A 21,733-nucleotide genomic window follows, 5' to 3' on the forward strand; every position below is an offset into this window, starting at 1 on the left:
GTTACTTCAGTGACACCATTGCTCGTTACAACCGATGGAGAATGACCTGTGGTCCCCAGTGAGCATCTGCTCAGGAGCACAGTCGTAAAGATTCTCTGTTTTGGCTTTGGCTCCACAGCGTTTTTCTGAAGAAGAGTACAGACTTCTCAAGGGGTAAAAAAAATGTAACAAAACAAAACTATGATACTAATTCCAGGTTAGGAATATTTTTAAAATGAGGAAATGTCTTGTATCTACAGTGGAACTTCTTTTGAAGTCTCAGTACAGTAAGGATGCTAAAAGCACCTCTTGCCAAAGTAAATGTTATTCCTCAATCATCAGTCTGACTTTTCTAGAGGTTGTTGAGTTACCAGCAGAGTAACCAAGCACTCTGTGGGCGTGTGGTCCAACCTCCACTGAAAACTGTTGCAGCAGCCTTCCCTGGAAGGAGAGAAGGCGTTATAGTTGTTCACCTTTAAATCGGCTCTTTTCCCGATTCACTTGTTCCAGGCTTTGAATGATGATGATGCAGTGCCGGTTGTTTCTTCCGTCAGTGCGTGACAAAAGGGCTGTTAATCGCTGCCTGCCCACCTACAGTTTGGGACACAGCACAGACCAGATTTAAAAAATTTTATTACTACTAAAAATATTTTGGTTTCATTGTTTTCTTTGTAGCTTCACTCTCCAGCTTTGAAAGGGGGTAACCGGGAAGGAGAAGCCCTGGAGCACTGTGGAGGTTTGAGTTTGATCCACGTCACTGCCAAAGATCTCCTGCGTGGCTTGCAGCGAGTGGGACTGTCTCGTCTGCTGTGACGTGGAGACCGCGTGATGCTGCCCTGCCTTGTGGGAAGATAAATCAGCGGTTTACTGGGATACGATGACGCGCAACAGCCAGGGACACCTGCAATCATCCTGTCACGCTCTGCCTCCCTCCTCTGCCTTTCCTGCCAGGTAGTCATTAGGCTGCTGGAGGCTCCTGGCACGGGTGGGTGGCTGCGGGGAGCTCTGTGGCCGATGCCCTTTCTCTCGCTGGGTAACGTGGTGTGCGCAGGCTGCAGAGCCTGGCACATGCAGCCCATGGAATGTTGTGGAGCCCGAAGGGCGATGTAATGCCTCCACCATCACAAAAGTTAATTCCGTTGTGTCCTCCCGCGTGGCCAAGGGTGTGCCTGCACCTGCACCCTGAACTGTGCGTAGCTGGACCCGTTGGGCGAGGGGGGGTTCCACGGGGAGTGGTTTGACTTTGTGAATTGTTTTCAAGTGGTGGAGAATTCAGGGCTGAACGTGATGAGCAAAGTTATCACCAGTTTGTGGAGGGATGGCAACGTGTTCTTAAATCGGTGCGACTGCAAAGCTGCCTTGAGTTGGTTTTAACAGTGTGCTGCTGGTTTTCGTGTGGTTGTATCACAATTTGGTGTTTCTCACAGCCTCATTTGTGTCTTGGCTTCTCCCCGGCTGTTCTAAGATAACCAGAGAGCATTCTGAGCCTGTATCTTTCAAAAGGCAGGACAAGCTGATGGCTTTTTACCTGAAGTGGAAAGAAATGCATTAAAACAGCAGAAATCTCATAAAGATGTATTCATAGTAAGGTCTGTTGTCCTGCTCCTATGTTGGGTGGCTTTGGGACAGCCCTTTTGGGGTAGCCTTTGAATACCTTTTAGATGGATTTGCTGCAAACCGTGTTTTGAGAGGGTTTACTGGTTTTGTTGGTTGGAGTTTTTAAATCTGCGTGTCCACAGGTAACTTGCTGTCCTGGATAACATTTTTCTGATACCCAGATGTCTGCTGGTTCCTTGTCTTTGGGCAGAGCTCTCTGCGTTTGTGTTGTTTAGGATGGAGTTACGCAGTGAACCATAAAAGATGAAACACGTCCTCCAAGATGGGAGGTCGTATCCTCATCCCAGTTCTGCTGCTGGCCTGAGTGGGCTCCTCGCTGGCCCAGGGCCCCGGGAAGTCTCGCTGGAGCTCAGTAGCTTTGCCAGTCTCCGCTGAAGGGAGCATTAAGGGAGGAAGGGCCGGTACTTCTTGCTTTTTCCTTTGGAATAAGATCCCAGAAACAGGGAGCTTGCACTATTACAGAAGTTAATATGATTATGTCATAAGATGTCATTGGGGTAATGAAGAAGTGAGGTGGGTGCTGGTCTGGGCGTGTCTCTCTGTGCTACACACATAGGACGTAACTGTCACGACCCGGGAGCTCCATCGCTGCCCTGGGCACTGCGGCGTGTGGGTGGGCATGTCCCACCTGTCACCTGGGGGCGGTACCGGTTAGAAGGGTCAAATCCCTCTTCTGCCATAAGCGTCTGTGAGGTCTTGGCCCGCTGACCTATGGCTTACCCTGTCAGCGCATCACAAATTTAATCCGCTTGCTACGCCCCATGTAACACGAGGTGCCTGCGCTGCGTGGTTGTGTGTGTTTTGTGTCCCCCCCCATACCAAGGATCTCTGTATGTTTATGAGAATGCTTTAGTCATTGAATCCCCTCTAGGAACTGTCCGGGGACACCAGGCTGGAGCTTAGGGCTTGATGAAGGCCATGGAATTCCATCTCCTTGTGCCCTCTTTGGCTTGATGATGTGGCTGCTGAGCTGCACCGTGTCAGCAAGAGGAAGGTGGGGGTTGAATCCTCCGATGAGGAGGGTCTCCCACACCCTGAGCTCGTTATTTAATCGCTCGTGTTTCAGGGAGGTTGAGCTTACGCAGCAGAGCCCTGTGCTTTGCAGAGGGAGCAGCAGCTCCGTTGTGTATCTGCATTGGTCAAAGACAATCAAATCAGAGGCGGATCTTGTGCCTCCAAGAGACATCCTTGGATTTTCAGGAGGAACGTCTTAGAGTTTATCAGTCTGACACAGCCATCTAACTACCAGGTACCATGCAGTGGTAAATCATGATGACTGAGCAAGCTGAGTACGTGACGGCCTTTGCTGCCAGGTGTTCTCTAAGGACAGATTTCATTTTGGGTGCATGTGTGCCCTGGGGCTTCACTCCTGCAGGCAGTAGCGGGGGTCCCTGGTCCTCTGGGCTTTGGGAAGAGCAAGACAGTGGCTGTGCTTTGGCCAGCAGTGCTCCTACTAAACATCTTGTCATGGTTTGATGGGGGGGGGGTTGGGGGGGGGGGGGGGGGGGGGGGTGGAGGTCCGGGTGGCAGAAGCTGCCCGTCAGATCGGACTCCCATCCCCCTCAGGGCTTGAGCCAATCGGCGCCTCTGCGAATTGCCCTATTTACGTCGGGACAAAGGAACCGGAAAGGTGTGTGCCTTTGCCCAGGAGCAAGGAGAAGGGAGGGGGGCGCTGCCCCTGCTCCCGGCGTCCGGCCGGGCCGGTGGCCCGGGCCGCGCCAGCACCCCCTGCTGAGGATGGCGGCGGTGGGGCTGCTTGGGGAACTCAGGGAGAGCCCCACTCCCGGGGTGCCCACCAGGCCAAGTTCACCCAGAAAAGACTGAGATCTAAGAGAAACAGCCACACAGATCATCCAGGTCAGTGAAGATGGAACAGAACAACGTGTGCCGCGGCTGAGTCCCCCTTGCGAGCAGCCCCTTTGCAGCCAGTCCTCGGTGGAGCAAGCAGAGACCCACTCGCAGCCCGTGGAGGATCCACATCGAGAAGAGATGCCAGAGCCTGAGTACGGTACGCGTCTAGAGTCCGTGGGACAACCTCCGCCGATGCAGAGGTGTTTTGTTAAAGGAGATGTCTGAGACTATTGTGAATCATGGGCACAGGTCGAGGCGCATTTATGCATTTACGCATCTAAGTCTGTATGGAGACGCATTTCAGGTCGATATGACGACCCAACGCCAGAGCGAGTGGCTACAGCTCCTTAAAAGTCTGAGACTGTGGTAAAGCCCGCACTTGGGGCAATCCGATGGGGTAAGGATTGCCTCCTGCAGGTAGGACTCACGCTTTCCCTGTGAGTAGGAGATCCACTGGATCAAGGGACAATGGTGTAAGGACTCCTTCTCCTTTAAGAGAGGTGGCAGTAACAACATGGATGGACTGACCTGCACTCCCCCATTCCCTGCCCCGTGCACCGCTGGGGGAGGAGGTAGAGCCGGGAAGAAAAGGCAAAGGGGAGGAGTGGTGTTGTTTTTTTTAAGATCTGGCCTTGTTTTCTTGTTATTCTCTCAAGTAACCGTTTTTGTTTGCTTTTCTCTTTGTAGGTAGCTGTTAATAAACTGTTTTGCTTTAAGAAAACAGCCTCTTTTGCCCGGGACCATGGTTGGTGGGTGCTCCTCTGTTCCTGTCTCGACCCTCAGCTCTTTTACTATATTTTTCTCCTCTCCACTTTACTGGAGTGGGAGAGCTGCGTGGGGTTTAGTTGCTGGATCGGTCTAACCCACGACACATCTGCACCACAAATACCTGCACAGCAGGTGTCCGCGGAGAGAAAACAAGGCAGCAATGTTCCCTTCTCGTGTTAGCAGATTCTCTACCTGTAATGCTCCTTTCCTGGTCCCCAAAAGTCCTGAATTTTTGTAAAAGGCTCTGGAATTTATAGGTAAACTCTGCCTTCCAAGAGTCGTTATTTTCTTTCATCCCGCCTCCTATTGCATCGAAGCATCAAGGAATCCCTGGCTAGTTTTGTTTGGTGCTCATCACAAAAAATTCAGTGGTTATAGCTCTAATTTCTGAAACACTTTGGGACTAATTGTATGACAACCTCCTGCCAAAATTGCTTGGGTTTGGCCTCTGCAGTAATTTTTCTCAGTGTTGGATTCCACTCTGAGTTTGATTGTTTACTGTGTATAATGAGCATCTACTGCACTGCCGTAATCCCCTGTATTTATTGCACAACCAGTCTATGAAAATGAAGACCAGGTTGAAAGCTTACTGTTGGCACGTGAGTCTCTGGGAGTAGCGAGTGGGTAATATTGGAAAAATAGGAGTCGAATTTAAGTCAAGCTCCATCTTGCAGCTTCAGCTCCTTTTACACAAGTAGTTACTTGTGCTTTTAGGTTTGGTGGTTTGGTTGTTTTTTTAATCTCTAGGTTAGTGATTTTTTTTAAAAAAATCTTCATAGATGCCCCAGTCATTATTTTGAAGGCTGCTGCATCGAATAATTACTCTAACTACTGATATTGGCTATCTGGCTACTTTATTGTCCTTACCCTTGTCTCTGCTTTTTTATAAACTATTGATTAATGTGAAATTCTAGTGATAACAATGCAAAATGGTGCCAGCGTAGCTCCATAACTGCAATTCAAAAGCTCCTTTGGAATCGACGTACGTTTTACACACTGATGTGTTACGCTGCCCGAGCTGTGGTGGCTTCTGAGGAGAAAACCAAACGCTTTTGTTGGCTGTAGGCTCCAGCACAGTGATCTCGACAGCAGAACTGGGTAAAGATTTCAAAGCACTTGCAGAGGGAGGATCCAGAAAGGCCTTAAGCTGCATAAACCAGACTGCGCTGGCACTTGCTCGGCAAGAATTGCGAGTCCTCACTAATGAGCTACTTCTGGCCCTTACGTTTGTCCCCAAGTGCCTCTCCTCACTGCGTGCTGAGGGCTGGCTCACGTGCAGAAATGTTTCTGTCCTGGTGCTGCCGACACTGCTCAGATCCAAAATGAGATACCCTCCCTCCCACCAGTTTGCTTGATGCTGTAATCACCCATCACCTGAATCATCAGGCAGATGGTTCTCCTGACACACAAGTCATTTGATTTTAAAAGCACGAAACTCCTTCCCTGCTCAAGTGTGAGTACACGTATTTGCAGAACACAGATCAAGAGCTGCCCGTGTACAAAAACCAACTTCTGTGATGCCTGCATGCAGCAAGCAGCAAACCGCAGGTGAAGGCCAAGGGGGGAGCGGTGGACATAGCTGAAGTCAACCAGCTGTACTGAGAAGCCCTTTACAACAGTAGATGAAGGAGTGATTTTTGCTGCTAAGATGCTTGAAAAGATCCATGGCCCCAGGCAGGCATGTGGAAGTAAGACTGGCTTACAACTCGGGCAATACAATTACTTTCCTCTTCAAGACCACCTCTTCTTGGAACTAAAGTCCTTCAGCATGTCTTCCCTCAGCCTCCACTGCAGTGATCTTAACTGCCTCTCTTTCTGCTTGAGGTAATGTCCTACTCATCATGATGTACAAAACCCTCCCAGGCTTAGTGTTGCTGTCGCAGCCTCACTAGATGCCTACAGCTGCAGGACGTGCCTCTGAGCGCTCGTCTTCCTTCTGAAAACTTGGCCTCAAGGGACTGACACATCTGAGCCTCCCTCTCCCCAGTGAACACGCTCACCAAGCCCCTGGAGTCTTGACCTTAATTTCCACCCTTGCTTCTCAAGCTGGTGCTCTGTCCACATGCCCATCTTCAGGCGCCTTCATTAAACGCACAACTAAGACACCACCTGAGCAGTATCAAGGTAGGACAACCCTCTCCCACCATGCATGTTATCACCCAGCCCAATCCACCCAAATCTAACACAGCTGCTTTGAATTTCACAGAGCAGCCAGGAAGCCACCTTGAGGGACACCAGGCTCTCCCACAAGCTGTGTGAAAACATGTCTGTGTTACCTATGGAGGTACCTCATGAAAGTACCCTGGGATTAATCCTAGGAAGTGAAGCCATGCTTGGAATAAAGCTCCCAACAGAAGTAGGATATTGTGTGCGAACTTCCCTACTGGACTCTTCCAGTGAAGCCCAGTTTTGATCTGTGTTTTGCCCTCTTCTAGTGTAGGATAGGGCCTGGTTGGTTTGAGGGCTACCCTTGTATGGTCCACGCAGCAGATGATCACACACACTGAGCCCCACAACACTTTGCAAGACCCAGCACCTACAGTCCCCTCTGCCGTCCGTGCAGTAAATGGACATTTTGCCACATGCATTTGTCTTCCTTCAGCTTGCAGCATCTGCAGACGGACAAGGCCCGGTGAAGACAGACTAACTGAAAACAAAGACGAGGTGAAGGAGGGGGAGCCCAGACAACATGGAACAAGGTTAAATACGCATATGTAGAGAAGTAGCTACCAGGTAATTACCCTGCTTTCTAAATGAAACCACTTGAGCCAGAATCATTTCAGACCAAACACAGATACTGACAGCTTAGTGAAAAGAATTTATTAGAAACTGATAAGCACTACACAAAACTAGTTTTTAGAGTATTTTTTCAGTAGACAGCACTCCAGCCTTACGCTACAAACACGGTTATTGTGGACTTTGGACAGCCACTGTGCTCCTAAGACACATCTTTAGGATGAAGACATTCAAGCAGCATGCACAGTGAGACAGTGGAAGGAGTGCAAAGAAAACCCTTTTGATTTGCATAAGTTGACAGAAGGTAGACAGTTTCCTAACTGTTTTCCTCAAGGCAATTTGCATCGAATGAATTACCTACACCCTGGAGGCATCGAGGGACTTGATGTCCCCATCACTTTCCCTTCAGTGCTAGTGCATGTTGGGACTTTCAGTACAAGGAGTTTCAATAAATAGAAATACAGCTTTCATACTATTTTAACAAAACCAAGACTGTAGGTTAAAGTACATGCCACCAGGGGTAGTCCCACCAATGGAGACCTTACCGCTTTTCAGGGAAAAATAGCAATCAGCTATGTATTAAGGCAATGTTGTTTTTTTTTTTTTAAATTTGACATAGAAATTGCAACAAACTGCATATTTTCTGTTAAGTTCTGAAGTATTTCATTGTAAAAAATAAAGTTACTGATCATATGCTACTCTATCTGATATTCTTCATTACGTTTTGAAATACAGTGGAGCATCACTATGGTCACTGCCCCAACAACGTGGCAACAAGTGACAGCTTGTCTTCCACCCAGGAGCTGCAAAATCAAGAAATGAATGACCCCTCCCCTTTCCCAGTTTAAATCTTTTATTGTTTCTTCCCACCCAATTTCCACCTCTCCTCTGAAAGGCAAAAAAAAAAACCAAACCCCACGGAAGATTTATCTGGCTCCTGAAAGGAGCTTTATAGCAAGGCTCAACTGTATAGAGTAAAAAGATATAAAAAGTCATTAGAATCCAAAAATTCATAGAAGAAAAAAGGTAATAAAAATAAGTACGCATGGCGTGATAAACCAGGACAGACATAGCAATTTGCTACAACGTATTTCAAAAAGTGCTAACCAACTTTAGCTCAAAATAGTTCAAGAGGTCATACAAATTGCTACTACAGTGTAAAACTGAGTACTTTGAAAAGTCTAAAACCTGGCTTGACTGTAGAAAATGTATTATATCTGTTTCTAATTTACACAGTATTTGTATTTAGGCACACAAAAATAAATATAGACAGTCAAATGCTTCATTAAGTCTGCAGAAAGTTATAGTTAAAACGCAAGTGATCAACTGTTGTGGCAAACATCACATTTTTTACACACATCTCTCTCCCTATATTATCGCCTGTGTGTATAGGGGTATAAATCCCTTATTTCATCCTCAGGCTTCTGCAAAATCTACTCACAGTGTTAAGACTGTGTTTTCTGCCCAGAGAAGTGGGAACTACGTGGCTACAGAGAGATAATGTCTCAGAAAGCACAATTGATACTTTCTTTCAAAATGGTTTACTGGTGTTGGTGGGCCAAGAGACCTTGGGCTGGAGCAGAAGCCAGGCTGAGCCAACACCAAAGGGTGTTACCGCATGGCAGGACAGGAGGGGAGGTGCCGAAACTTTAACAGCGCTGTCTGGGAGTGAGGGAACAAATATTTCTATCTCAGAGTAAATCTCAGAGTAAGGCTCCTTCTCCACTCAAATCCAGAAGGACCCAAGCTGTTCTTTCCCTAAGGAGCATGAAGTGATCTCTGTTTCAAGCAGCCCTCCCTGCTGCCACCTCAGTAAAACTGGTTTTACCACGGGTGCAAGCATTCCCCTAGCACATTCAATGATGCCACATCTGCTTTTGAAATGCTTGTGGTACCTCTCCTAACCTCTCTCCACGAAAGTGCTCAGGGAAGCCAAGAGGCTGTTGCAGCAGCACGTGACTGCAGATTGCGCACGTTCAATGACACCGGGCTGGTGATCCACGCTACGGTCCCTAGTTAACGAAGGGAAGTACGATGCGGCTGAGATTGGCACAACTGGTGGTCTCCGATCAACTGGGAGCCTAGTAACAAATTCCATCTTTCTTGATTTTACTTTAAGAAGAAACTGGTTTATGTTTCTGAACATCCAGCTCTAGCACACGAATTCCCTACTAGCTAAAAGCAGGGTTAGACACGAAGTGAGGTTGTCCCTGTGTGGTGGCTGAGGGCTTTCAGCACATAAAAATTATTCAAGCTCATCCCACTATCTTGAAACGAATCGAAAAACATCACAAACAAAACCAAGCAGCATAATTTTTATTTGGTGTTACAACAGATGTGCAGCGCCCATGGTTTTGGGCACTGCATTTTACTGTTTATGATTCTTCTTTTTAAAATCTAAACAGTTCTTCTGTTCAGACAACTCCTTGTGGTTTTTTATATACACATTGTGACCCCTGCATTCAGCCTGTCCAGTTAACGCTAGAAATATTCATCGAGGCAATACATTATCTTATCTTTGCTATAATTAGGGAGAAATCAAAAGAAAAATTTTACTTTAATCTGACCGATTACACATACTGTACATACCTGTTCCAAAACCAAGGTACTCAGAATTTCTAATTTAATGCACTCTGTTATTCAAGTCAAAATGCTGTACATCTAAGTATGCACACAATCGTACATTCCTAATGATTCTTCTTTACACCTTCTTTTTTTCTTAGACATCTGTTTTTAAAAAGGAATAAAGAAGTTGCCCTGTAGATCTGTATTTCTTTAGAACAAAACATGATATACTACATTGAAAAATAATTTTATCAAAACCAGATTCAAATCATGGTCATGTACAATTTTCAGTTAATGGTTCACGTTGAAATTGCACTTTGCAGATAGAATAAAATTAAAAACTGAAAACATGTTCTATTTCCTTTCACAGGAGACTGCCTCTTCAGGATTTTTCTTCCGTGAATGTTTGTATTTGTCTACATACGCTTTCACTAGATTTGCCACTTTTGCAGAATTAACTTCTCCGCTCTTGCTATGACAAACCTAAAACAGTTTTAAGGGGGGGGAAAAAAAAAAAGTCTGAAACATTGCTGTTGATTTACCACTGTTCCACATGATTTAATTATTTTCCCAACATCCCAGGTTTCTCCATCTCAGGCAGAACAACTCTGGAAACTCCTAATACGTCCCAATCGCTTCCCAAATACTTCTGAATTCCCATTCAGCTCCTTCGAACAATAAATGAGTTATGTTCTGAGGAGCTGAGACAGCTCTTGTGGATAGAGAAACCCAAAGGTATTTTTTGCTTTTCCTGTTCCCCCTCCCAACAACTACCAGTTGTTCCCACAAGGCGAAGGAATCCACCCCAAGCCCTACCTCAACTGAAACGCATGCGCATCAGATTACTAGATCAACTTACTTTATCTACAGCTTTCCGCACAATTTCTTTATATTCTTCCTTAGTGATGTCTTTATTTTGGTAGAAAGGTTTAATGGCTAGTTTGACCTCTTGTGCCGCTTTTTCTTGAATTAACAGTTTCTGATGAAAAAGCAAACCTGAGTGTTATTTTTTACTGCCTGCATATGTGCCTTGTTATCAATCACACACTAAAACTTCACAGAAAAGTTACTACAGAAGACTAGAAAGCCAGGCTCCCCTCGCTCGCATTTCAGCTCTTCTCTGAGCTGCCCATGTTTTGCTAAGAACAGAATGTTGTCCCACAGCAATTAAATTAATATTCACAATAGTGCTGCTTTAAGGAAGGCTACATTAAAAAGAGTCAGCTTGCTAGTTTATGTCCTACAGCTGCCACAAAAGTATCACATACACGATGGTATAAAGTGTGTTATGCAGAAGGGGTATTGCCATAGTTTGCTATTTTTTAGCATATAAAAATTTATATATATATAATCTATAAAAATTATATATATTTTTATATATATATAAAAACGTATATATAAATATACTCTGAACTTTGAACTTGCCTGGTCCTTCTTCGAGCTATCTGCACTGGCTTCCACCGTTACACTTGCTTTATTTTCTCCCAATTTCACAGCTGCATTAGAGCTCTTGATGTGACTTGACGACGTTGCATTACCCGAACTTGGTCCCTGAACTGATCCCACGTTTCCCAGGACTGCTGTTGGAGCAGGCACGGCTGGAGCACTCATGTTATTACTTACATGAGCAGCATTTGGAATTCCCTGTTTTAAAAAGTTATCAGCAGTTAATATGTTATCCTTCAGTATGACAATGTGCCTTTCTACAAGTCTCAGCAGCTACAGAAAGAGCGTGAATATTACATGCTTTTGTTAATTACCTAATTTCCATACTGTCCATTGTTATGGAAGGTACACACTTTATATCAGATCTACTCAAAGGAAAAAAAAAGCTTAAAAAGTAAAGTCACCAGTGCCGTTGCTAGATTCTTGCTCTGATCCCAGTGATAAAGCAAACAAAGTATCCTGCACACAGGCACAGAGGGCGTTAGCACAATGGGAAGGAAGGTTATGGTTGCCAACCACTCTACCTGTCACAGGGCTGCATAGGGAAGTCCTGCTTTGAACATCAGATTTTTTTATTTATTTTTTTTTTAAATCAGCACCTAAACATACATACAAAAAGTTACATTAAACCACACTTGCATTCCTGCATCATAATGATGCTGCTTTGAAAACATTTATTTTCCTGCTTGTTGTCAGATTGAACTTGTGAATGAATTTCAAATGTAAACACACCTAGAAGTCTACTCAAGGCAGAGGTGAAATGCTGGTTGAAGCACCAGGACCTGTTCTTCAGGAAAAGCTATTTTCTGTACATTTCCAAACATCGCCAAAAGACAAGGGCACTGTTGATACTTGGGAACTGAGCAATCACGTAGCTCTCAGACGTCAGGTAGAGGTCATTTTTAGCAAAAGCCAAGAACGCACCCTCCCGTCATGCTTCTGACAGGCTGCCCTAAATGCTAACTTTTTTGCAGGTAACCACCATTACTTTTTTCACATCTGCGTTTATGCAGATGGCAAATAAGGAAACAAGAATTGGAGCTCCTTGGAAAGGACACAGATACGGAGTTGTTATAATCAGGATGCTAACACTTGCCAGTGCACTCTCTTCATCTTCCTTTCAACAGGAGGACTGGCGGAGTCCTGCAGTAGTCAGCAATTTCTGTTCTGCTGCCACCGAAGACTTGTTCAATGAAAGCTCAAACAAAAAGCAGCAGCTCCCAAGAGCATTCAGGTTCACAGACACCATTCCACAAGAGCCGGTAAGAGCAACAAATGTAACACCAGCTTTACTAACAAAGAACTGTGTTTTGGAGCAATAAACAATCTTTATAGAAACATATTTATTGCTGCACTAGATACTGTATTTCACAGAGGTTTGTAGCCTATCTTCTGACTTCTTACATTTTAGAGGTTAAACCCACTGAATGACCAAATGTGAAAATATTTTCATTACAGACAGCAGGCATTAATCAAATCAACAAGCAGTTTATCAGCATTTTAGTTCCAATAGCACCTCAGTGTTTTACCTTGCAGAGTATTAAAGCATTTCATATGGCTGGTAACCCCACTCAGTATTTCCCAGAGTACTTAACTGCTTTTGTTCTAAGTTAATGAATGTGAATGGGCAACAGCAGCTGAAAGTGAAAAGAACATCAGCCATTTATCCGTTCCCTTCAAATCTTTAGAGATGATGCATGAAAACAGAGGGTTAGAAATCATTGTTCTAGGACATCCCTTTTTCAACCTGGAATGCAGGGGAAAGCATTTTAGGTTAGAGCAAGCAGCCTGCAACAAAAGAAAAGCACAAACCTCAGTGAAACCCTGAAGGGTCCTTTATACAGCACAGATGCTGCATCACATCTTCTCGCAGGGCCATGCATTCTCCTGGAGGTTGTTCATATTCCTTTCCCCGATATAAAAGCTCTTAATATAAACAGCTGGCTACGGGAGGAGCTCACATTCACAAAGGCTGTTTTAAGATAGCTTGAAAGGCACCAAAGATGGTCTGACCTGCCCCAAGCATGGCAGAGTCTTTTTGAAACTGGAGAAATGAAGCGGGAGTTAGGTCTCAAATCAGGCATGCAAAAACAGGAGAATCAGGCAAGAAGGAGAAAGTAAAGCACTCCAAAGAAAGCTTGGAAATTTTTAACAAAAAGGCTCAAAGGATTAAGCAGAATAGAAAATGTGCATGTGTGGGGAAGCTGCTGAGACAGTGACAGCTGAAGAATGGAAGTGTGGAACAAGCAAGTGCCATACACTGTGAGATAAGAACTGCAACGAAGAGGTTGAGATCACTTCCTACACTTTGCTGAAAGGGGATTCAGGCATTTCCTAAAGCTTCAAAATCAGATTTTGAAGGGGAAAACTTAAGTTTTGGAAATGAGGCACTTCTTAGAAGAAAAAGGTAATGGACAACATCGATGAAATTCATCAGTGTTCCATTACAACTTGGAACACCTCATTATCACAAAAACCCAGTTATGGTGTTGTGTATTATTATTATTTAAAAGCTACAGCCTCAAAACAGCCCATATCCTCATGGATACTTCCACTTTAGATGTGGTGTGGGATGGAAGACGACAGGCAAGAGAGAAAGAAACTGCAAGTATCAATTTATCAAGACTATGGTATTCACCGTAAGAAACCCTTAACTGATACTACTTGAGCACTGCTCTTGCCATGGCTTCTGATAAAGCATACCTGCAATTGTTTTCCATCTTGCTGTGGAGCAATGTAGTTGACTTGTTGAGATGGTGGGGGTGGAGGTGGAGGCGGAGGTAATCCCTGAGACAAATTTGTGGGAGCAGCTACCTGTATGAGAGGCACTCCGGTAGGGAGATGCATGGGCATTGGAGGGTGGATGTTGAAAGGATTTCGTTGCACATTCATCATGGGAGGAGGGACACCCACTGGGTACGGAAAGATATTCATAGGTTGGTGCTGTGCATTCACTTGTGGCATTACATTCATTTGCTGCTGCATCATATTTATTGGTAACTGAGAACCATCGCTTTGCTGGTTGCCTTGGTCTTTGAGGTTTGGATCTATCAGAAGGAAAAACAGACAGTACATGAAGTAGAAAATCTGCACTTTATAAAGCAAATGTGGACCCAGGTGTCTAAACTCTTTGTCAATATGGAGTATCACAAAGCTTTCTATCATCTGAATATTTTAAAAATATCGCATTCCATTATTATACTAATCACCAGCCACATCACAGAGCCAAATGCTAGTTTCTGAGTTTAAAAAGATCAGGTTACTATGAAAGCCTACATTTTGAATTTCTGGTTTCTCTACTTGTTTCCACAGCACAGCTAATAAATTATTTCATCACAATGAAACAGCAATTCTCCCCCAAAGAGCAGAAAGACAACGTAACTTAGCCAGCTTCGGCAATTGCAGAAGGTGAATCATATCACAAACCCTGTAATGGTGCAACGGGTAAAGCCTAGAAGTAAAAATAACCTCTCGGGCTGGCACTTCTTTAAAAAATTACTTTATTATCTCACTCTGTCTTCAACAGAAGCCAAAAAGTTAAAGCCTAGACACAAGCAGCAAACCTTCAGTCCTAAGAAACAGTTGACAGGTTATAATTCAGATGTTCTTCCCTTAGAAGCCCTTCCTTGAGGAACCTAGTCACCTAATTCACAGGGATTGGGATTTAAGTCCTTATGTTTTGCCCCAAATCACATTTTTAAAGATCATGGGATAGTAGAATCACTGAGGTGGGAAAGGGACCTATTGAGACCACCTAGTCCAACCCCCCCCGCTCAAGCAGGGTCAGCAAAAGCAGGTTGCTCGGGTCCATTTCACCCAGGGCCAGGTCCTGATGCCAACCTAGGCTGTTTATCCAGTTTTGAGAGATCACTGTACTATTCTCAGTGGAATTCACTTTCCAAAAGTGAACGTAACAGTATGATTGTCCCTGAACTATGTGAAATAAAGTCTGCAAATCACACAATACTTTCAATAAAAGGTTTCATAAATTTTGCCTGCAGTAGACTGAAGGTCGACAAAGTTGCACTGATGCAGTTGTCTCTGAAAAGAGGGAGAAAACTGCTGGCATATAGGATGAAGATAAAAGTGAAAGACAAAATAAGGAGACAATGGGAAAGAGCAAGCATGGTTGCCCTCAGAACTGGATTTTACAGTTTTTAAATACAATTCACATCTGTCTTACTTCAGAGCATTGATAATCTGTGGATGACTTCTTAGCTATTCCGAATCTATCTCATCCATAGTGAACTCACTTTCTACCCAAAAGTTTATTTCTGTCAGGGCGTTAACTTTTAGACATAAAATACTCAAAAATATTAGACTTCTGTGGAGGCTTTAGAGGAATTTTAATGCTGAAGTACAATAAAAGTGCAGGTTTTGCTTTCATAAATCTCCCTAGATTTTTTAAGCACATAAAGAGGAAAAATCTTATTTAGAAGTAAGATAAACCCCAATATAATGATTTGTCGTCTTTAGAATCTACTGTGCAGAATCATTTGCACAGGCAAATGCAAATCTCCTTGAAAAAAATTACCCTATTTAAAAGGTGTGCAGATGCCTAAAATAACCATGAAGAGGATATGCTTTCTCTTTGGCAAATCAATTAACCTGAGTGGCACTCTTTAGATGAATAGTCCTTAAATTATATCTAACTTCAAGCAAAACCAGGAAGCCACCAAAATGCCATCAAAACACAAGAAATCCCTAAACTCCACACCTACAAACCTCCATATTGCGAAAGACTATGGATTCACTCTGAATTACTCTGAAGAATTAATCAGCTCGAGATAGGTCAACGTGACTAGGATTCTACTTGGCTACTGCAGCTGTGACTCAGCTTTTGTGCTTCAAAACTATGAATACCTTGTTCAGGTGTCTCCTCTTCTTGCCTCATTCCCCATCCAGACTGTGGGCTTGGTGAATTGCGTCCTCTTCTTGAATAATAATTCTGCACATCAGCCGGTAAAGTCTTTCTTACAGCCCAGCTGGATGCAGATGTCCATCCAGATCTGTCAGCAGGCGTATCGAAAGAATAATCTTGTTCATTCTTACGCTTGTATGGCTGATGTTCTGGGAACCTTGACATTTCATTCCCAGAACCATTTGAATTCCCTGAGAGAGGTTTTCTGTTTTGCCAGTGATTTTCACTCTGGTCTCCATACATGAAACCACCTCTTCCACGCCCACCTCGGCCACGCTGACCTCTCCCTCGATTTGGCATCCAACCTGAACCAAAGTTTTTATTCCAAGACTGTCCTGAATTATCATGCCTGCTGTCTTCCCAATGTGGTTTCTCTCTCTCTCTGTTCCTGACTTCTGGAACAGAGTTTATCCTTTCCATTACCCAGTCTGGACAATCATTCCTCCGCTTGTCTGAAGAACACTGATCATCATTGTTTTTTTCTGTATTGTCCTTCTCTTTTTTAAGACTTTCATTCTGTTTTTCTTGATCGCTTCTTCTGTATCGATCATTTCCTCTGGGACTCCTCCAGCTGTCATTTGCCCATCTCTCTTTCCATCGAGGTGAATGACTGTCCCTCTCGTTTCTAGAGAACGAAGAACCTTTATTTCTTGTCCTAGATCGTGATCTTGACCTAGATCGTGACCGTGACCTAGACCACCTCCTATTTCTTCTTTCTCTGTTACGATCTCTTCTTTGACTATCTCTATCACTGCTTCGAGATCTAGATTTTTGTCTCGGAGATGAATCCTTAGTTCTTGACCGAGATGACGATCTCCTGCTTTCCCTGACAGTTTCCCTTTTGGGAGATCGAGGTGGTGTTTTTTTCTCATCTGTGAGCGTCTCTCTCTTCGGAGACCGAGATAAGGATCTCCTTCCCTCCCTGACAGTTTCCTTCTTGGGTGATCGTGAGCTCCTGTCTCTGGTCATCTCCCTTTTAGGGGATGGTGACTGAGACTTCCTGCCCTCTCTCCTAGAAGGAGACCAAGTTGTTGACGGAGAGTGAAATCTAGACTTTCTAGTTCGAGGCTTTTTATCTTTTTTGAGTTCTGACTGGCACTCCCTTTCTTGAGGAATAGTTTCACCTTTTTCATCAGAAAGTCCTGAGACTGATGTACAGTTTCCCACATCACACTGTAAAGAGTTAACTTCTCCTTGCTCTATACTTTCAACTGGTGGTAACTGCTTAATCTGAGGATCGTTCTGGTCACTGCAAAATGAGTCACAATCCATTGGTATCATTTCATTGTTATCCTCACCAAAATGTTTATGTTCAGCATTTACCTGGGGTGACTCTGAAGTTCTGCCCTCCTCACTTTCTGGCATGGTGTTCTCTTTTAAGGATTGTTCTGATGTACTGTCCATAGAAACACTATGTATTAATGTGTCTGGTTCTTCGTCTTGAACAGTTTTTAAGTTTTGAGTATTTGTACTTGCACAGTCTACTACTGTATTTTCTTCAACCTTGGAATCATCTATTTCTATGGCTTCTGGATGCTCAGGCAATTTGCTTCTGGGGCTCTCTGATGGCTGATCTTTTCTCAAAGGTTCTGGATGTTCCAACAATTTATTTTCTGGACTAGGCACGGGTTGATTTACTTTTGTCAAAGTTTCTACATTCTCCACCAATTCATTTTGAGGACGACACATCTGATCTACTTTTTCAGAAGTTGCATGGTCGCACACTTCATCTCTGGGACTAGCTACTGCTTCCATTTGTTCAAGAGTATTTTCACAGATGTCCTGATCCTTCAGATGTACGTTTTTTTCAGTAACTCCTTTAACTTCAAATTCCTGACTTTCACCCCCCGAAGTTAGTACTGGAGGTTCTTGGACAGGAAAACTTACATCCATGTTGCCTGAAGTATCTTCATCTTCGTCACATTCTCCTGTAGTTTCCTCAATTTCTGCATGTTCACTACAGCTTTCCAATCCATTAGCAGATTCTGCTTCCACATTGTTTTTCTGTGGAAGGCTTGTGTTATTGCTTTCAGTATCTGACTGCTGGTCTTTATCTAATGTTAGAACTGCTTCAGACTCACCAATGTCATCATCTTCCACTGAATCACTGGACGATTTTTCAGAACGTGCAGAACTTCTCAGTTTCTTTTTAAGCACAGGTGTTTGTTTTTTAACTACTCTTTTAGATTTTCGTTTTGGAGGAGCCTTCTCTGATTCTGAAGATTTATTCAGAGATGGGTTATTGCCATCAGGGGCACTGCAGGCAGAACTGCTTGACCGAGGTGAGCTCCGAGATGGACCCAGAGTCTCGTTTTTGCTATTTCGTGCAGACCTTCTTCTAGGAGTAGTATTAACTGATTTCCTTCTAGTTCCTCTAGTGCCAGATGAACCAGAAGCTTGCTTTTTCTCTTCTCCTTCTTGGGTACACGCAACAGCATATTCTTTGCCTAAAGATTCTAATAAAAGCAGAATACATTAAAGTTTGATAATAACCATTTATTCAAACACAGTTAAGAACATAAAATTACCTTCTCTTGTTTAACAGATATCCTCAAATAATACAATTTAAGGTTTAGTATGAAATGCTGCCACAGCATTTTTTCTTTTTTTCAGCGCAGATTTCTTCTTTAAAGAAAAGAATCAAGTTAACAGTGTCACAGACATCCAAACACATTTTGGAAGAAGTGCCGGCACGGCTACACGGACAGTAAACGGCATTCATGATGAAACCACTATCGATATTGCTGGTCAAAGATAGTCAGCATTTAAGCTGTTAGAAAAGTAACGAATTAACCACACAACATTGTTGGCATATAGCAGCTCCTGTCATTCTAAAACGCAGGTCTGTTGGCAGCAAAGCCTCAATACTACAGAACATTTTTATGTTAATGTCAGGACTACTGACATTTTTAAACGGACATCAGTGCATGATCACATGGGAAGCAGCTGATCAGAAGCAGCAATGACAGCATACCTCTCAACAAAATTTAATTTCAGACGGTGCTGCAAACTTATTCACCAGTTGTAAGACAGACCCTGCATGCTCCACAGCAAACTGGACTTAAATTCTGCTGCAAGGTCCTCAGGATGCCTGCAGCACCTAACAAACTGAATAAGGAGAGCAAGTTCTGAGGCAGCCTAAGGTGCACAAAACCCCTAAAGCTATAAGAAGAATGACTGTAAATCGCACACAGCAGCACATGACTTCTTGTGTTGATACTGTATTAATTTATTTCATGTAATCCACAATTTGACAAAAGTCTTTGTAGAGAGGCCAAGGGTTATAGTCACTGCAAAGGGAACAGACTGTACTCTTGATTCCTGAGATAGCTTATGAGGGACAGCTCGGGAATTCAAGATTAATTATCAGTAAGTAAGCATATTTGAATGTCGTATTGGGTTTGCATGGCACGGTTTTCATAGTTGGGGGGGGGGGGGTGACAGGGATGGCTTCTGTAAGAAGCTGCTGGAAGTGTCCCCTGTGTCCAACAGGGCCAGTACCAGCCAGCTCCAAGATGGACTCGCTGTTGGCAAAGGCCGAGCCTATCAGCGATGGTGGTAGTGCCTCTGTGATAGCATGTTTAAGAAGGGGGAAAAGTTGCTGTGCAACAGCAACTGCAGCCAGAGAGAGGAGTGAGAATGTGAAACATCCCTGCAGACACCAAGGTCAGTGAAGAAGGAGGGTGAGGACGTGCTCCAGGTGCTGGAGCAGAGATTCTCCTGCAGCCCGTGAAGCAGGCCGTTGTCCTGCAGCCCACAGAGGTCCATGGTAGAGCAGAGATCCACCTGCAGCCTGTGGAAGGCCCCACGCTGGAGCAGGTGGATGCACCCAAAGGAGGCTGTGACCCCACAGTGGAACAGGCTCTTAGCAGGACCTGTGGACCCATGGAGAGAGAGAGGAACCCATACTGAAGCAGGTTTGGTTGGACTTATGACCCCATGCGAAAGCCTGCGTTGAAGCAGTCTGTTCCTGAAGTACTGCACCCCATGAAACGGACAGACCCACACTGCCGCAGGTAGTGTAGAATTGTAGTCAGTAGGAAGGACTCACATTGGAGAAGTTCATGGAGGACTGTCTCCTGTGGGAGGGACCCCACACTGAAACAAGGGAAGAGTGTGAGGGGTCCTCCCACTGAGGAGGAAGGAGCAGTAGAGACAACAGGTGATGGACGGACTGCAACCCCCATTCCACATCCCCCTGCACCGCTGGTGGGCAGGAGGTAGAGAAAATTGGGAGAAAAGTTAAGCCTGGGAAGAAGGAATGGGTGGGGGGAAGGTGTTTTAAGATTTAGTTTTTATTTCTCATTACTCTGATTTGATTAGTATTAAATTACAATAATTTTCCCCAAATCGAGTCTGTTTTGCCTGTGACAGTAATTAGTGAGCGATCTCTCCCTGTCCTTTTCTTGATCCACCAGCCTTTCATCGTATTTTCTCTCCCCTGTCCAGCTGAGGAGGGAAGTGATAGAGCAGCTTTGGTGGGCACCTGGCATCCAGCCAGGGTCAACCTGCCACAAATGTAACAGGCACTTCAGAACTAATTTCTTGAGATGTCCATTAATTTGTTTCATACTTGGTGCAGACTTCAGAAAGCATCAAGAATTTGGCGTGCAAATTAGTTCTTTTTACAGCTTCACTTTCATACACAATAGTAGAAACTTGTCAAGAAAGATTAATTTCTATGGATTTTGCAAAGTATTAATCACATCACACGAAGTCTGATTCTAACTCTCTGATAATGTAGTTGTTTCCCATGCTTTTACTCCATTAAAAATATGTTGAATATATTCTTCAACAAATTATATATTAAAAAAGGAATAAGACAAGTATATAACAGCACAAAATCCTCTATCACTTACTACTTTTGTTAGCAATTGAAAACGTCAATTGAAAACTCACTATCGGATAACCTTAGGACAGTACCTCTGCAAGCACCTTGCCCTCCCCAAGCACCTTGCTAGCCTTTAAAAGGCTAAAGCAAAGCACAGGACTATAATCACCTCCTCTGACTTCCCTTAAAAACACACAGTAATTTGCTTGAACATGAAAAAAGAATCTGGTTTGGTTTTTAACATCCATTGATCAAATCATCACTTAGGATAATGAAAATCAATAGTATCAATTGTATAGAAGGCACCACATATTTAAAACAAAACAACATGCATGGTAAAGAACTTCCAAAGGAGTTTTAGACGACTGGCAGTATTTGAGGTATCTACTGTAACAGTCTCCCCAGTAATTTTCTTAGGAAGTGACTTCACAGTGGTTAACCAGCAGTTATTCAGCCACATGTGGCTGTCAGATTAACTACGCCTTCAAACCCATTGCAATAGCCAGGAAAACAAGTCAAATATTAAAAATCTGTAATGACATATAACATTCATGATGATTTTCTTCAATGGGGAAGAAATCGCCCTGCAATAATAAAAATTCAGAATACAAATGGAATGTGAAAATCCTGACAGAATTAAAAGACAAGTTATTTTTGTGGCACTTTCAAAGTCTACTTGTGAAACACAAGCCTCTTCTTAGCATTCCTTACTACTTGTAAAATTTTACCAGACAAACTTCACAAGCTTTGTACTTGGATCAAATACAAGCTTTTCAGTTAATTGAATTTTTATTTAAAAATATTTTCATCACACAAAAGACCTGCACAATGTGAGCCTAAAGCATAACCCTATTTGTAGATTCAATAACACATTTTCAGGTCACATTGTTGAAAAAAGACTATTTAATGGTAAGAAAATCCAAAAAACTGCAGCATCTACAGGGAAGATTCAGGCAGTACAGCTACATGACCATCATTGATACCTGTATGTCTCCTTACACAACCCTGGAAGCAACTGT

At 43.7% G+C, this 21,733-nt stretch overlaps 1 protein-coding gene across 2 annotated transcripts in view; it reads right to left on the reverse strand.

The window, feature by feature from the left end:
• Positions 1 to 9,251: 9,251 nt before the first annotated feature.
• The window catches only part of SCAF11 (SR-related CTD associated factor 11), a 34,266-nt gene continuing 21,784 nt past the window's right edge, over positions 9,252 to 21,733 (reverse strand). For both annotated transcript variants that reach the window (XM_086610801.1, XM_086610803.1), the window contains 5 exons: positions 15,826 to 18,339; positions 13,666 to 14,009; positions 10,942 to 11,160; positions 10,376 to 10,495; positions 9,252 to 9,999 (listed from right to left, as the gene is read on the reverse strand). In XM_086610801.1, coding sequence (XP_086466927.1) covers positions 9,871 to 9,999; positions 10,376 to 10,495; positions 10,942 to 11,160; positions 13,666 to 14,009; positions 15,826 to 18,339 — 3,326 coding nt within the window. In that variant the 3' untranslated portion in view covers positions 9,252 to 9,870. The remainder of the gene's footprint in view (positions 10,000 to 10,375; positions 10,496 to 10,941; positions 11,161 to 13,665; positions 14,010 to 15,825; positions 18,340 to 21,733) is intronic.

This window comes from Tauraco erythrolophus, chromosome 4 (assembly GCF_009769465.1).
Source record: "Tauraco erythrolophus isolate bTauEry1 chromosome 4, bTauEry1.pri, whole genome shotgun sequence".
Classification (NCBI taxonomy): Eukaryota; Metazoa; Chordata; class Aves; order Musophagiformes; family Musophagidae; genus Tauraco; species Tauraco erythrolophus.